We start from the raw sequence: 18,280 nt of genomic DNA, 5'->3' as shown, positions 1-18,280 counted from the left end.
ATAACTGGAGCCTGTTCTCACTCACTGGATCAGTCTCTCGCTTCCGCAATCGTTAATACTAAGGGTGGGCGACCTGCAGCTCTAACTGTGGGAAACACCAGCCTTTACGTGCCGTGGCATGATGGGAGTTGTAGTTCTACAAAGGCTGGAGAGATGCAGGTGTCCTACATCTGCATTACTTTAGGTCAGTGAAGATTAGTTGTGTATATTACTCAACTGGAGACTTGGGACTTTGTCACTGTCAGTTGACCTGGGGGGGTCAGTAAGACAGTGTTGCGGAACCCCCAAAGAGGGCTATTGTATATCTGCCTATTGGGTACACAACAGGGAACCCCTCACTCTGAAATGATCCACTTCCACCAGTAATAGATTAGTGAATGGTACTGGTAGGACTTGTACACAGACTCTTTATGCCACAAGTCCCCCGTCACGCAGCTACTGGTAAAAGACAGGACGGAGCCGAGTGCGACATTAGACAAAGGAGGAAGAAACTCACGTGAGAACCTTATCATAAATATTTTAATAGCTGGACACAACATCTGTAAGAATGAACTTGTTATTAGACACAGATAATATTCCGCAGCAGCGTCAGACTCTTCTGTCTCCGTCTAACTAAACCTTATACAAAACAAAGGCATCCCAAATATACACCGTGCCCTCCGCCTGCCCCGGGGATCTGGCGTTAAACACAGGAGGAGCCGGGAACGTCCGATCTATGTTGTATAAAATGTTCTATCCTAGGACGGCGCTCTCGGGATCCTCCAGTGCGAGGATAGAGGGAGTCGCTAAATCACTATATGTCCCACTTTACCCGTGCAGACCGCCCCGGCTACACCAGACACCGCCCGTTAACGCTAGTGCCCCCTGAAATCAGCTCTCGGGGTATACAGTAATTCAGCTCACAAACGTAGTATTACGAGCAGTGGACTCTGGACTGTAGAGTCGTACCGCACGGTTTTAGGGGTGTTGGGATCCCTAAAGTAGATGAAATGAGGTTTTTGGCGCCCAGGCCCACACATTACCCCCAGCTGATCACATGCTCTATGGGAGGAGTGCTGCCCCCTAGTGTTTCTGCTCCCTCTCTGGACTCATACAGAATGGCTCCAGCCTCTCGCCCTCCGGCAGCATGGCGTTCAGCTTCTCCATCAGCGGTACCGTCTGATCGACGCCCATCTGAATACGCCTTAAGATGGCCGACATCTCGTTCACCTTCTGAATCTGCTCCGCGTACTTGGCAAAACGTTTCTGTCGCTCCTGCATGTAGCTATACAGAGTATCGACGGAGGAGTCCATCTGGAAAATGGAGACAAAACAGATTTAAAAACTAACAGACCGCGCTGCAAATTCTGTCGTCCCAGCGGTCTTAATCCCGCTGAGACGTACTCTACCGTCCACGCTCGCACTACGAACCTCTCTTACGCGTTTCACCAGAGCATTCTGGTCGAAGGACACAGCCTCAGCGCACTGGTGCAGGTGATCTTGGTAGCGTACGCACAACTGCAGCACCTGGGGGGAGTCCAGTCGCTCCAGCCGGACGTTGGTGGGGGAAGTCTGACCGCTGAGGAGGCCTGGGAGAGACCATATATGAGAGGAGCCAGTTACATTTATCTCAGAAATTCAGCAACAAATTCACCAGCCAGATACAAGTCTCCAACATTAGGAACTGCCGCTCGGGGAAGGGGGGGTGGGGGGCTGGAACTTGGGGGGAGAGTGACACAGCTTCTCCTGGGAGCAGGGTGAATACATAACGCTAACAAGCCTATAATAGCCCCTGAGCAACCATCCGAAGCAGTGTCTGGATACCTTACACCAGGGAATGTGGGAAGAGGAAGGGGGGGCCCAAGCCCTAAAAGCAAAATACAGAATATTTTGAACACCTATTATATTATCCCATAGAGACCGACGCCGGTGTTGCTGCACCGATGCCAGTGACAGGATGTTATTCTGAAACGTTACACACACTGCTAGATACAGGTAAGAACAGGGGTACTCCCATCTGTAAGATCACCGCTAGCCGCTAGGGCAGTGTTGGCTAACCTGTGACACTCCAGCTGTTTGTGAAACTACAAGTCCCAGCATGTTTTGCCAATATATAGCAGCTTATTGCTGGTAGGGTATGCTGGGACTTGTAGTTTCACAACACCTGGAGTGTCACAGATTAGCAAACACTGCGCTAGGGGCTGTACAGCAGCTTCCAATCAGAAAAATGTGAACCTCGATGCAGAATGTGCTTATCGGATGTTACTACAAGCCGGTTGTTTGAGGTGGTCCCCGCATACACAAGCCCCCGTCTACCACTATGGCGGGGGCGTTATATACCCCTCATGGGGGCCGCAGGACATGGACATTGTGTTACTGACCCCTCACTCTGCATTACATTTCACAGACATAGTGGTAATGAGACTTTTTAGGGGGTAGACGGGGGATAGAAGATTTTGCGGGTGTCATTGGTATTTGCTAACGCTGCAAAAGAGGTAGAAAATTACAAACTTACAAGTGGCCGACTGAGACTTGTAGTTCGGCGGGAGCTGGGGAGTCACAGGTTACCTATCCGTGGTATAGAGGATGATGGTCAGAAGGGTAAGATAAGGCCATTGCCGTGTCTAGTGGGTACATTATCAGACAGAATCCTGCACGCAGCGGGGAGGGGGGCAGACAAGCTGCGTTTTCAGAGATTAGCTCTGCTCCCGGGAGGGGGTCTAACATTAAAGCGGTGGAGAAACATTAATTAGGGACACAGAGGCGACACCGGCAGCCGCTGAAAGACATCGGTACATCTCCGGCGCTGTGATACAACGCTGCCCCCGCGCTTTCATCACGGTTCAATTTTATACATTAGTAAAAGTAACTGCATTAAAAAAAACAAAAAAAAAACTCTGGGTGTAAAATGGAACAAACTGACTTTAAAGATCACATAGAGGGAAAATCACTTTATTCTGAACTTTGAAAGATAGTAAAATTAATTAACTGAGAAATACAGACTGAGCTGCCCGGAGGAAAAACTGCAAATTACCTATAATAATCCTGTTATTTGTATAGGGGAAAATGGCTTTATTCTTCAGAAATAGACTCACAAATAAGATTTAATTAAGTATACTCCGGTGAACGGATCCTCACTGAGCATGTCTATGAGAGATCTGCCTGGATCAGTGAGTAAAGGTCTCTTGCTGTGTAAGGAATGAGTGAGGGTCCACAGACCAGACCACCACCTCCGTCACCAGCCAGGGCTTGTATATCGCCAACCCAGCACCTCCGTCACCAGCCAGGGCTTATATATCGCCAACCCAGCACCTCCGTCACCAGCCAGGGCTTGTATATCGCCAACCCAGCACCTCCGTCACCAGCCAGGGCTTGTATATCGCCAACCCAGCACCTCCGTCACCAGCCAGGGCTTGTATATCGCCAACCCAGCACCTCCGTCACCAGCCAGGGCTTGTATATCGCCAACCCAGCACCCTAAAAGTTGTCACAGTAAAGCTGGGTCCACACTACGGGTCTTTCACCCGATTATCACGCCAATCACACGATAACGAACGTGAAGTCCGAAATCACATTAGTGTGCACGCTCCAACCATCATGTTTTATCACACAAAAGCACATCGTATTGTTCTATGGGGGGGAATTCAATTGACCGCAGGATTATTTTTTTCTCGCTGTGTTAAAAAAAAAAAAAAAAAATCACCTGCAGGTTTTTAACTGGTAAACCGACTGCATTTAGTTAGCGCAGCGTGAAGACTCCTGCGGTTCAATTGAAAAAGAGGGAACGCTGCCCCCCGCGCATTAATCATTGTGTTTGCGAGTTTTTAGTGGACTGAAGGGGAGTTTTAACACGTTCATGTGTAACACACAAACAAAAAAAAGGATTGGCTACATTACCATACATGTTATTGCATTAGACAACCATTCTTACTGATATCTACATTACAGTACTTTCTTTAGCATATTTTTAGAACTCTTTTTTACTGTAGAATCATCTATACCATGTCAAAACACATTAGTACAAGCATATTTGTACCAAAAACATAAATATATTTAATGATTGATTTATTTATTTTTATTTCATTACTTTTTCACAAGAAAATCAACTTTTACATATTAGGCATTAGTGACAAACATAAGTTTAACTTTTTTTTTTTTCTCATTACTACATGATTTCAAATAGTTTTCAGAGGTTTTTTATTTTTATCACACCCCAAAGAGGTGCGAGATAAAACAGCATATTTTCCTGTTTAACGCGCCGCGTTAAAAAACAATTGAATAGTTTTTAACGCGGCTGCCTCTCACACACCCTATACTACTGGAGCGCGAGAGGACCATTTGATGAAAAAAACCACGGAGCGATAAAAAATGGAATTGAATCGCAGGTAAAGTTAACCCGCTGAAAAATTATAAAAAAAAAACAGCGTTAAAATGACTTAACGTGGTCTAAAAAAAAAATCTTGCAGTCAATTGAATACCTCCCTGTGTGATTTTATAAACTCACTAAAAATCACGATCAGCGATGGAACGATGTCGGGCACATATGGCAGTGTGCACACACTCACCACCAGCAGTGTAGACAGATATCTGTACAGTGTACAGAGTCAGGATCTTATCAGCAGATGGTTATGAGACTATGAAGATCACAGATATGAAGGTAAGTTGTGTAGGTATGTACACATGGATCGGCCTGGTCATCGGGACTTTCAGTCCTTGGTAAAATTGTTACAGAAATCGTATCTGCAGTAATTTTCTGTAGTGTGTACCCAGCTTAACACAGACATTATTCACTAGTACAATCTGCCTTGATCATAAACTTGCAATCTAACAGGAAAATGGAAGACGTTTAAAAACAGGTGGTTTTATTTGCGAGATAGAGGGAGTCTGTGCAGGGACTGGCAGAGAGGGGGAGGGGGAGATGGTTTGATGGGGGTTATTCTAACGCTGGTTATGGACATTTCAAGGATATTAAAAGCACGAGAAGGGGGAAATACGACCAGTTCTATTAGGGATAAATTCAGTTTAACACGGCGGTTGGACATCCGAGCAGAGATAGTAACTAGGAGATGATGAGAGTGGTATTGTCAGTGTAGAGGTGTGACAGAGGGGTAACGTAAGAACCTACGGTGGTCTGTGGAAGAGCCTTGAGGTTCCCTTAGATAAAGTGCGAGGATAAGTCACACAAGATGTGATACTGCTGGTTAGTAATCGCTGAATGTCGATATAACAGTTGTGCCAACAAACGCGGCTTCTCCAATCAACACCTTAATGAAGGATCAATGTTTAGTCAGACGTCTACATTAGCACCAAACGCTTTCCTGGCGGACGGCGCAGACACAAGGTCTCATCTTATCCTTGTTTCTATCTGAAAAATAATCCATCAGGTCCTTACTTGATATGTGACATTGATAAAGGATTGCAAGCTCCATAGGAGAGTGCTAAGTGGGGGCCTTATCTCTGAATGGTCTGCAGCCAATAGCAGAGACCCTGAACTAAAATGTGTTTTTTCAGCAGTCATAAATATGTAGAGCTTTGCTGCCCCCTGCTGGTCCTACTCAGGTTTAATAAAGAAAATTGCAATTCAGCACAAAGAGAGGAGAGATTGCTCCTATAGACACATTAATGTGTCTTCCTGACTTCCTGTCACTGGAGTCTGGGTGCAATCTGTGATTGGACAACGGAAATCGATTGCAGAAACGCTAAGCGGAAGCTCAGAGAAACGCCATCGTACACAGACAGTATTATGAAAATATAAATTATCCTTCACATGTCACCATACACAATTCACAGGGGCAGAACAAGTGATGTCACAGCAGCTCAAGTGACGAGTCCCATATTTTATTCAGTGACTCACACACACATAGACAATACAGACCTTTCAGAAGGGGCTGGAAGGTGGGGATCTCCTGCAGCTTGATGACCTCTGGGTCCTTGGTCACGTTGCGTAGGGACTGTGTTCCAGGGGCCACCACTACAATGTCATCCATCTTTGCTCTCTGTTTGGCCGGTGAGGGATTCGCTGCAGAGAGAGAGAAGCCACCAGATCTGTAATCGCGGTGTCCAGACATTATACAGCAACAGTTACAGCACTAGTCAGTCTCGTGTTATAAGACCATTTCCCCTTTCTCGGTGCAGAGCTGTGAACTCCTCTTATATACAATTTTCACTTCCATTATTCAACTTCTCTCTAAATCACGTAGCTAAGAGCAAAGTCATTTCCACTCGTTGTGTTAGTGGGACAACAAACATTGGGGGAAACAATATGAGACGGGGTAAAAACAAAACCTTTGAAGGACAGCAGTAAAATGTAGCATGTTCGTAACACGGAGTAATGAGTCTGGTACAACATGAGAGCGGTAACTGGACTTACCGGAGGCGCTAACATCACCATGGCGTAAGTCAGCCTCTGAGCTCTGCTCAGCCCCCATCCTGACAGACGCCGGCACTTTCTGAGCCAATAGAAGGTAAAACGGAGTTAGAACAATATTCAGCTTCACCCAACTTACAAGACCAATAATCTGCAGATCACTAGAACTCATTATGTCAGTGACTGATTAATGAACAGCATAATTATTAGAAACTACTCTGCACACACTGGGGGGGGATACTGATAATAATGCACACACTGGGTGGGGGGATACTGATAATACTGCACACACACTGGGGGGGGGGATACTGATAATACTGCACACACTGGGTGGGGGGATACTGATAATACTACACACACACACTGGGGTGGGAGGGGGAAATACTGATAATACTGCACACACTGGGGGGGTACTGTTAATACCGCACACACACACTGGGGGGGATACTGATATTACTGCACACACACTGGGGGGGATACTGATAATACTGCACACACACTGTGGGAAATACTGATAATACTGCACACACTGGGTGGGGGGGATACTGATAATACTGCACACACACTGGGGGGGATACTGATAATACTGCACACACTGGGTGGGGGGGATACTGATAATACTGCACACACACTGGGGGGGATACTGATAATACTGCACACACTGGGTGGGGGGGATACTGATAATACTACACAATCACACTGGGGGGGATACTGATAATACTGCACACATACAGGGGGGGGATACTGATAATACTGCACACACACTGAGGGGAGGATACTGATAATACTGCACACACACTGGGGGGGATACTGATAATACTGCACACATACAGTGGGGGGGGTTACTGATACTACTGCACACACACAGGGTGGGATACTGATAATACTGCACACACACTGGGTGGGATACTGATAATGCTGCACACACACTGGGGGGGATACTGATAATACTGCACACACATAAGGGGGGTAAAGATAATACTGCACACACACTGGGGGGATACTGCTAATACTGCACACACACTGGGGGGGATACTGCTAATACTGCACACACACTGGGGGGAATACTGATAATACTGCACACACACTGGGGGGGATACTGATAATACTGCACACACTGGGTGGGGGGGATACTGATAATACTACACAATCACACTGGGGGGGATACTGATAATACTGCACACACTGGGGGGATACTGATAATACCGCACACACACACACTGGGGGGGGATCCTGATAATACTGCACACACACTGGGGGGGATACTGATAATACTGCACACACACTGGGGGGATACTGATAATACTGCACACACACTGGGGGGAGGATACTGATAATACCGCACACACACACACTGGGGGGGAATACTGATAATACCGCACACACACTGGGGGGGGTACTGATAATACTGCACACACACTGGGGGGATACTGATAATACTGCACACACACTGGGGGGATACTGATAATACTGCACACACACTGGGGGGAGGATACTGATAATACTGCACACACACTGGGGGAGGATACTGATAATACTGCACACACACTGGGGGGGGATACTGATAATACTGCGCACACACTGGGGGGATACTGATAATACTGCACACACACTGGGGGGGAGGATACTGATAATACTGCACACACAATGGGGGGGATACTGATAATACTGCGCACACACTGGGGGGATACTGATAATACTGCACACACACTGGGGGGGAGGATACTGATAATACTGCACACACAATGGGGGGGATACTGATAATACTGCACACACACTGGGGGGAGGGTACTGATAATACTGCACACACACTGGGGGGAGGATACTGATAATACTGCACACACACTGGGGGGAGGATACTGATAATACTGCACACACACTGGGGGGAAGGATACTGATAATACTGCACACACACTGGGGGGATACTGATAATACTGCACACACTGGAGGGGGGATACTGATAATACTGCACACGCACTGGGGGGGATACTGATAATACTGCATACACACTGGGGGGAGGATACTGATAATACTGCACACACTGGAGGGGGGGGGATACTGATAATACTGCACACACACTGGGGGGATACTGACAATACTGCACACACACTGGGGGGATACTGATAATATTTCACACACACTGGGGGGGATACTGATAATACTGCACACACACTGGGGGGATACTGATAATACTGCACACACACTGGGGGGAGGATACTGATAATACTGCACACACACTGGGGGGAGGATACTGATAATACTGCACACACACTGGGGGGGATACTGATAATACTGCGCACACACTGGGGGGGATACTGATAATACTGCGCACACACTGGTGAGGATACTGATAATACTGCACACACACTGGGGGGGGGGGATACTGATAATACTGCACACACACACACTGGGGGGCATACTGATAATACTGCACATACACTGGGGAGGATACTGATAATACTGCACACACACTGGGGGGAGGATACTGATAATACTGCACACACACTGGGAGGGATACTGATAATAATGCACACACACTGGGGGGAGGATACTGATAATACTGCACACACACTGGGGGGAGGATACTGATAATACTGCACACACACTGGGGGGGATACTGATAATACTGCGCACACACTGGGGGGGATACTGATAATACTGCACACACACTGGTGAGGATACTGATAATACTGCACACACACTGGGGGGGGATACTGATAATACTGCACACACACACACTGGGGGGCATACTGATAATACTGCACATACACTGGGGGGAGGATACTGATAATACTGCACACACACTGGGGGGGATACTGATAATAATGCACACACACTGGGGGGGGATACTGATAATACTGCACACACACTGGGGGGAGGATACTGATAATACTGCACACACTGGGGGGGATACTGATAATACTGCACACACACACTGGGTGGGATACTGATAATACTGCACACACATGGGGGGGGATACTGATAATACTGCACACACATGGGGGGGGGATACTGATAATACTGCACACACACTGGGGGATACTGATAATACTGCACACACACTGGGGGGGATACTGATAATACTGCACACACACTGGGGGGGATACTGATAATACTGCGCACACACTGGGGGGGATACTGATAATACTGCACACACACTGGGGGGATACTGATAATACTGCACACACACTGGGGGGGATACTGATAATACTGCACACACACTGGGGGGGATACTGATAATACTGCACACACACTGGGGGGGGGGAGGGTACTGATAATACTGCACACACACTGGGGGGAGGATACTGATAATACTGCACACACACTGGGGGGGGGGATACTGATAATACTGCACACACACTGGGGGGATACTGATAATACTGCACACACACTGGGGGGGATACTGATAATACTGCACACACACTGGGGGGATACTGATAATACTGCACACACACTGGGGGGAGGATACTGATAATACTGCACACACACTGGGGGGGGGGATACTGATAATACTGCGCACACACTGGGGGGGATACTGATAATACTGCGCACACACTGGGGGGGATACTGATAATACTGCACACACACTGGTGAGGATACTGATAATACTGCACACACACTGGGGGGGGATACTGATAATACTGCACACACACACACTGGGGGGCATACTGATAATACTGCACATACACTGGGGAGGATACTGATAATACTGCACACACACTGGGGGGAGGATACTGATAATACTGCACACACACTGGGGGGGATACTGATAATAATGCACACACACTGGGGGGGGATACTGATAATACTGCACACACACTGGGGGGAGGATACTGATAATACTGCACACACTGGGGGGGATACTGATAATACTGCACACACACACTGGGTGGGATACTGATAATACTGCACACACATGGGGGGGGATACTGATAATACTGCACACACACTGGGGGATACTGATAATACTGCACACACACTGGGGGGGATACTGATAATACTGCACACACACTGGGGGGGGGATACTGATAATACTGCGCACACACTGGGGGGGATACTGATAATACTGCACACACACTGGGGGGATACTGATAATACTGCACACACACTGGGGGGGATACTGATAATACTGCACACACACTGGGGGGGATACTGATAATACTGCACACACACTGGGGGGGGATACTGATAATACTGCACACACACTGGGGGGGATACTGATAATACTGCACACACACTGGGGGGGGAGGATACTGATAATACTGCACACACACTGGGGGGGATACTGATAATACTGCACACACACTGGGGGGGGGAGGGTACTGATAATACTGCACACACACTGGGGGGAGGATACTGATAATACTGCACACACACTGGGGGGGGGGATACTGATAATACTGCACACACACTGGGGGGATACTGATAATACTGCACACACACTGGGGGGGATACTGATAATACTGCACACACACTGGGGGGATACTGATAATACTGCACACACACTGGGGGGAGGATACTGATAATACTGCACACACACTGGGGGGGATACTGATAATACTGCGCACACACTGGGGGGGATACTGATAATACTGCACACACACTGGGGGGGATACTGATAATACTGCACACACACTGGGGGGAGGATACTGATAATACTGCACACACACTGGGGGGGGATACTGATAATACTGCGCACACACTGGGGGGATACTGATAATACTGCACACACACTGGGGGGGAGGATACTGATAATACTGCACACACAATGGGGGGGAGGATACTGATAATACTGCACACACAATGGGGGGGATACTGATAATACTGCACACACACTGGGGGGAGGGTACTGATAATACTGCACACACACTGGGGGGAGGATACTGATAATACTGCACACACACTGGGGGGATACTGATAATACTGCACACACACTGGGGGGGGATACTGATAATGCTGCACACACACTGGGGGGAGGATACTGATAATACTGCACACACACTGGGGGGGGGATACTGATAATACTGCACACACACTGGGTGGGGGGGATACTGATAATACTGCACACACACTGGGGGGGATACTGATAATACTGCACACACTGGGTGGGGGGGATACTGATAATACTACACAATCACACTGGGGGGGATACTGATAATACTGCACACACTGGGGGGGATACTGATAATACCGCACACACACACACTGGGGGGGGATACTGATAATACTGCACACACACTGGGGGGGATACTGATAATACTGCACACACACTGGGGGGATACGGATAATACTGCACACACACTGGGGGGAGGATACTGATAATACCGCACACACACACACTGGGGGGGAATACTGATAATACCGCACACACACTGGGGGGGGTACTGATAATACTGCACACACACTGGGGGGATACTGATAATACTGCACACACACTGGGGGGATACTGATAATACTGCACAAGGGGGAGGATACTGATAATACTGCACACACACTGGGGGAGGATACTGATAATACTGCACACACACTGGGGGATACTGATAATACTGCACACACACTGGGGGGGATACTGATAATACTGCACACACACTGGGGGGGATACTGATAATACTGCACACACACTGGGGGGAGGATACTGATAATACTGCACACACACTGGGGGGGATACTGATAATACTGCGCACACACTGGGGGGATACTGATAATACTGCACACACACTGGGGGGGAGGATACTGATAATACTGCACACACAATGGGGGGGATACTGATAATACTGCGCACACACTGGGGGGATACTGATAATACTGCACACACACTGGGGGGAGGATACTGATAATACTGCAACACACAATGGGGGGGATACTGATAATACTGCACACACACTGGGGGGAGGGTACTGATAATACTGCACACACACTGGGGGGAGGATACTGATAATACTGCACACACACTGGGGGGAAGGATACTGATAATACTGCACACACACTGGGGGGATACTGATAATACTGCACACACTGGAGGGGGGATACTGATAATACTGCACACGCACTGGGGGGGGATACTGATAATACTGCATACACACTGGGGGGAGGATACTGATAATACTGCACACACTGGAGGGGGGGGGATACTGATAATACTGCACACACACTGGGGGGATACTGACAATACTGCACACACACTGGGGGGATACTGATAATATTTCACACACACTGGGGGGGATACTGATAATACTGCACACACACTGGGGGGATACTGATAATACTGCACACACACTGGGGGGAGGATACTGATAATACTGCACACACACTGGGGGGGATACTGATAATACTGCGCACACACTGGGGGGGATACTGATAATACTGCACACACACTGGTGAGGATACTGATAATACTGCACACACACTGGGGGGGGGGATACTGATAATACTGCACACACACACACACTGGGGGGCATACTGATAATACTGCACATACACTGGGAGGATACTGATAATACTGCACACACACTGGGGGAGGATACTGATAATACTGCACACACACTGGGGGGGATACTGATAATAATGCACACACACTGGGGGGAGGATACTGATAATACTGCACACACACTGGGGGGAGGATACTGATAATACTGCACACACACTGGGGGGGATACTGATAATACTGCGCACACACTGGGGGGGATACTGATAATACTGCACACACACTGGTGAGGATACTGATAATACTGCACACACACTGGGGGGGATACTGATAATACTGCACACACACACACACACTGGGGGGCATACTGATAATACTGCACATACACTGGGGAGGATACTGATAATACTGCACACACACTGGGGGGAGGATACTGATAATACTGCACACACACTGGGGGGGATACTGATAATAATGCACACACACTGGGGGGGATACTGATAATACTGCACACACACACTGGGTGGGATACTGATAATACTGCACACACATGGGGGGGGATACTGATAATACTGCACACACACTGGGGGATACTGATAATACTGCACACACACTGGGGGGGATACTGATAATACTGCACACACACTGGGGGAGATACTGATAATACTGCACACACACTGGGGGGGGATACTGATAATACTGCGCACACACTGGGGGGGATACTGATAATACTGCACACACACTGGGGGGATACTGATAATACTGCACACACACTGGGGGGGGTACTGATAACACTGCACACACACTGGGGGGGATACTGATAATACTGCACACACACTGGGGGGGGATACTGATAATACTGCACACACACTGGGGGGATACTGATAATACTGCACACACACTGGGGGGAGGATACTGATAATACTGCACACACACTGGGGGGGGTACTGATAACACTGCACACACACTGGGGGGGATACTGATAATACTGCACACACACTGGGGGGGATACTGATAATACTGCACACACACTGGGGGGGGATACTGATAATACTGCACACACACTGGGGGGAGGATACTGATAATACTGCACACACACTGGGGGGGGATACTGATAATACTGCACACACACTGGGGGGGGTACTGATAATACTGCACACACACTGGGGGATACTGATAATACTGCACACACACTGGGGGGGGATACTGATAATACTGCACACACACTGGGGGGATACTGATAATACTGCACACACACTGGGGGGGATACTGATAATACTGCACACACACTGGGGGGGATACTGATAATACTGCACACACACTGGGGGGGATACTGATAATACTGCACACACACTGGGGGGGAGGATACTGATAATACTGCACACACACTGGGGGGGATACTGATAATACTGCACACACACTGGGGGGGGAGGGTACTGATAATACTGCACACACACTGGGGGGGGGAGGGTACTGATAATACTGCACACACACTGGGGGGGGGATACTGATAATACTGCACACACACTGGGGGGGGATACTGATAATACTGCACACACACACACACTGGGGGGGCATACTGATAATACTGCACATACACTGGGGAGGATACTGATAATACTGCACACACACTGGGGGGAGGATACTGATAATACTGCACACACACTGGGGGGATACTGATAATAATGCACACACACTGGGGGGAGGATACTGATAATACTGCACACACACTGGGGGGAGGATACTGATAATACTGCACACACACTGGGGGGGATACTGATAATACTGCGCACACACTGGGGGGGATACTGATAATACTGCACACACACTGGTGAGGATACTGATAATACTGCACACACACTGGGGGGGATACTGATAATACTGCACACACACACACACTGGGGGGCATACTGATAATACTGCACATACACTGGGGAGGATACTGATAATACTGCACACACACTGGGGGGAGGATACTGATAATACTGCACACACACTGGGGGGGATACTGATAATAATGCACACACACTGGGGGGGGATACTGATAATACTGCACACACACACTGGGTGGGATACTGATAATACTGCACACACATGGGGGGGGGATACTGATAATACTGCACACACACTGGGGGATACTGATAATACTGCACACACACTGGGGGGGATACTGATAATACTGCACACACACTGGGGGAGATACTGATAATACTGCACACACACTGGGGGGGGATACTGATAATACTGCGCACACACTGGGGGGGATACTGATAATACTGCACACACACTGGGGGGATACTGATAATACTGCACACACACTGGGGGGGGTACTGATAACACTGCACACACACTGGGGGGGATACTGATAATACTGCACACACACTGGGGGGGATACTGATAATACTGCACACACACTGGGGGGGATACTGATAATACTGCACACACACTGGGGGGGAGGATACTGATAATACTGCACACACACTGGGGGGGGGGTACTGATAACACTGCACACACACTGGGGGGGATACTGATAATACTGCACACACACTGGGGGGGGATACTGATAATACTGCACACACACTGGGGGGGGATACTGATAATACTGCACACACACTGGGGGGGAGGATACTGATAATACTGCACACACACTGGGGGGGATACTGATAATACTGCACACACACTGGGGGGGGGTACTGATAATACTGCACACACACTGGGGGGATACTGATAATACTGCACACACACTGGGGGGGGTACTGATAATACTGCACACACACTGGGGGGGATACTGATAATACTGCACACACACTGGGGGGGGATACTGATAATACTGCACACACACTGGGGGGGATACTGATAATACTGCACACACACTGGGGGGGATACTGATAATACTGCACACACACTGGGGGGAGGATACTGATAATACTGCACACACACTGGGGGGGATACTGATAATACTGCACACACACTGGGGGGGGGAGGGTACTGATAATACTGCACACACACTGGGGGGGGGAGGGTACTGATAATACTGCACACACACTGGGGGGGGGATACTGATAATACTGCACACACACTGGGGGGGATACTGATAATACTGCACACACACTGGGGGGGATACTGATAATACTGCACACACACTGGGGGGGATACTGATAATACTGCACACACACTGGGGGGGAGGATACTGATAATACTGCACACACACTGGGGGGGATACTGATAATACTGCACACACACTGGGGGGGGGGGAGGGTACTGATAATACTGCACACACACTGGGGGGGGAGGGTACTGATAATACTGCACACACACTGGGGGGGGGATACTGATAATACTGCGCACACACTGGGGGGGATACTGATAATACTGCACACACACACACTGGGGGGGGGATACTGATAATACTGCACACACACTGGGGGATACTGATAATACTGCACACACACTGGGGGGGGATACTGATAATACTGCACACACACTGGGGGGGAGGGTTATCTTGACGTTTTCTTAATCTTAATTTCCTTATCCCCTAAATACGAGCCCCCGTTGCCCTGGTTACCTCCCGAGCACTTCCGGGATCCGTCAACATCCGAGGTATGACAGTAACTTCCGGGGTCAGCCCCGCCCCTCAGTGACCTCACACAGGCTGCTAACCCCTTCACTGCTGGAGAACACAATTTTCCCTGCACTAATACTATAATACTGTGCTCTCTATAATACTATAATACTGTGCTCTCTATAATAATAATACTATAATACTGTGCTCCCTATAATACTGTGCTCCCTATAATACTGTGCTCTCTATAATACTGTAATACTGTGCTCTCTATAATAATACTATAATACTGTGCTCTCTATTATAATACTGTGCTCTCTATAATACAATACTGTGCTCTCTATAATACTGTGCTCCCTATAATACTGTGCTCTCTATAATAATACTATAATACTATAATACTGTGCTCCCTATAATACTGTGTTCTCTATAATACTGTAATACTGTGCTCCCTATAAAAATGTGCTCTCTATAATACTATGCTCCCTATAATACTGTGCTCTCTATAATACTATAATACTGTGCTTACTGTAATACTGTGCTCTCTATAATAATACTGTAATACTGTATTCCCTATAATACTATAATACTGTGTTCTCTATAATACTGTAATACTGTGCTCCCTATAATACTGTGCTCTCTATAATAATACTGTAATACTGTATTCCCTATAATACTATAATACTGTGTTCTCTATAATAATACTGTGCTCCCTATAATACTGTGCTCCCTATAATACTATAATACTGTGCTCCCTATAATACTATACTACTGTGCTCCCTATAATACTATAATACTGTGCTCCCTATAATAATACTATAATACTGTGCTCTCTATAATAATACTATAATACTGTGCTCTCTATAATAGTGCTGTACTCCCTATAACATTATAATACTGTACTCCTTATAATAGTTTTATAATAATACAGTAAGCTGTAACTGTTCTTCCTATCATAATACAAGAACACTGTGCTCCCTATAAGAACACTATAATAATCTGGTCTCTTTAATATTGTAATAATAATATGGTGATTCCCATAATAATACTTAAATAATAGTGATCCCTCCAATAATGCTAATCCCTATGATATCCCTGTGCACTCTTTAATAATACTATAACTCTGTGCTTCCTATGATAAAACTATTATATTGTGTGCCCTATAATATACTGTTATCATACAATGATCCCTATAATAATACAGTGATCCCTATTATAATACTGTGTGCGCTCTATAAATAATACTGTACTCCTTATATTATAAATGTACTATGATCCCTACCAGAATAATGCTATAATAGTAATAATAATAATAATATTCCTCCCTATGTTAACACTTTGTTTCTTGTAATATTAATGTAGTAATAATACTGTGCTCCCTATAGTGTTTGCGTTATAATAATACTGACCTTATCCTGCACATAATAATTATAATAATAGTAAAAGTTTGAGGGAAGTTTCTGACCTACATTTTACTGACACTTTTTCACGCCGCTGCCCCGTAAAATGTTGGGTTTTGTTGAACTTGCTAAACTGGATTTAATAAGTGGGTTGAAGTGAGAATTAACTTGTCTGAGGGCAAAGTCTGTGCTGGGAATAGTCAGGTTTATCAGTCACACTCAGAGCAATTTAGTGAACTGTATATAATACAGGGAGCATTCTAGTGTACTGTATACAATATAGAGAGCATTCTAGTGTCCTGTATACAATATAGAGAGCAATCTAGTGACCTGTATACAATATAGAGGGCAATCTAGTGACTTGTATACAATATAGAGAGCAATCTAATGACATGTATATAATACAGAGAGCAATCTAATGACCTGTATATAATACAGAGAGCAATCTAATGACCTGTATATAATCCAGAGAGCATTCTAGTGACCTGTATATAATACAGAAGGCAATATAGTGTATATAATACAGAGAGCAATCCAATGACCTGTAT

General features: G+C 46.8%; 1 protein-coding gene across 1 annotated transcript; it reads right to left on the bottom strand.

Moving 5' to 3' along the window:
• Window positions 1-501: 501 nt before the first annotated feature.
• On the bottom strand, window positions 502-16,429 carry BORCS5 (BLOC-1 related complex subunit 5). Its single transcript, XM_075210670.1, has 5 exons — window positions 16,336-16,429; window positions 6,350-6,428; window positions 5,855-5,998; window positions 1,411-1,568; window positions 502-1,293 (listed from the first exon to the last, which is right to left on the bottom strand). The coding sequence occupies exons 1-5, from the start codon at window positions 16,363-16,365 to the stop codon at window positions 1,063-1,065; spliced, it is 642 nt and encodes a 213-aa protein (XP_075066771.1). The 5' UTR covers window positions 16,366-16,429; the 3' UTR covers window positions 502-1,062.
• Window positions 16,430-18,280: the final 1,851 nt, after the last annotated feature.

Source organism: Mixophyes fleayi, chromosome 4 (assembly GCF_038048845.1).
Source record: "Mixophyes fleayi isolate aMixFle1 chromosome 4, aMixFle1.hap1, whole genome shotgun sequence".
Classification (NCBI taxonomy): domain Eukaryota; kingdom Metazoa; phylum Chordata; class Amphibia; order Anura; family Limnodynastidae; genus Mixophyes; species Mixophyes fleayi.
The sequence above is the reverse complement of the archived record's forward strand: the minus strand, read 5'-3'. Positions and strand labels throughout refer to the sequence as shown.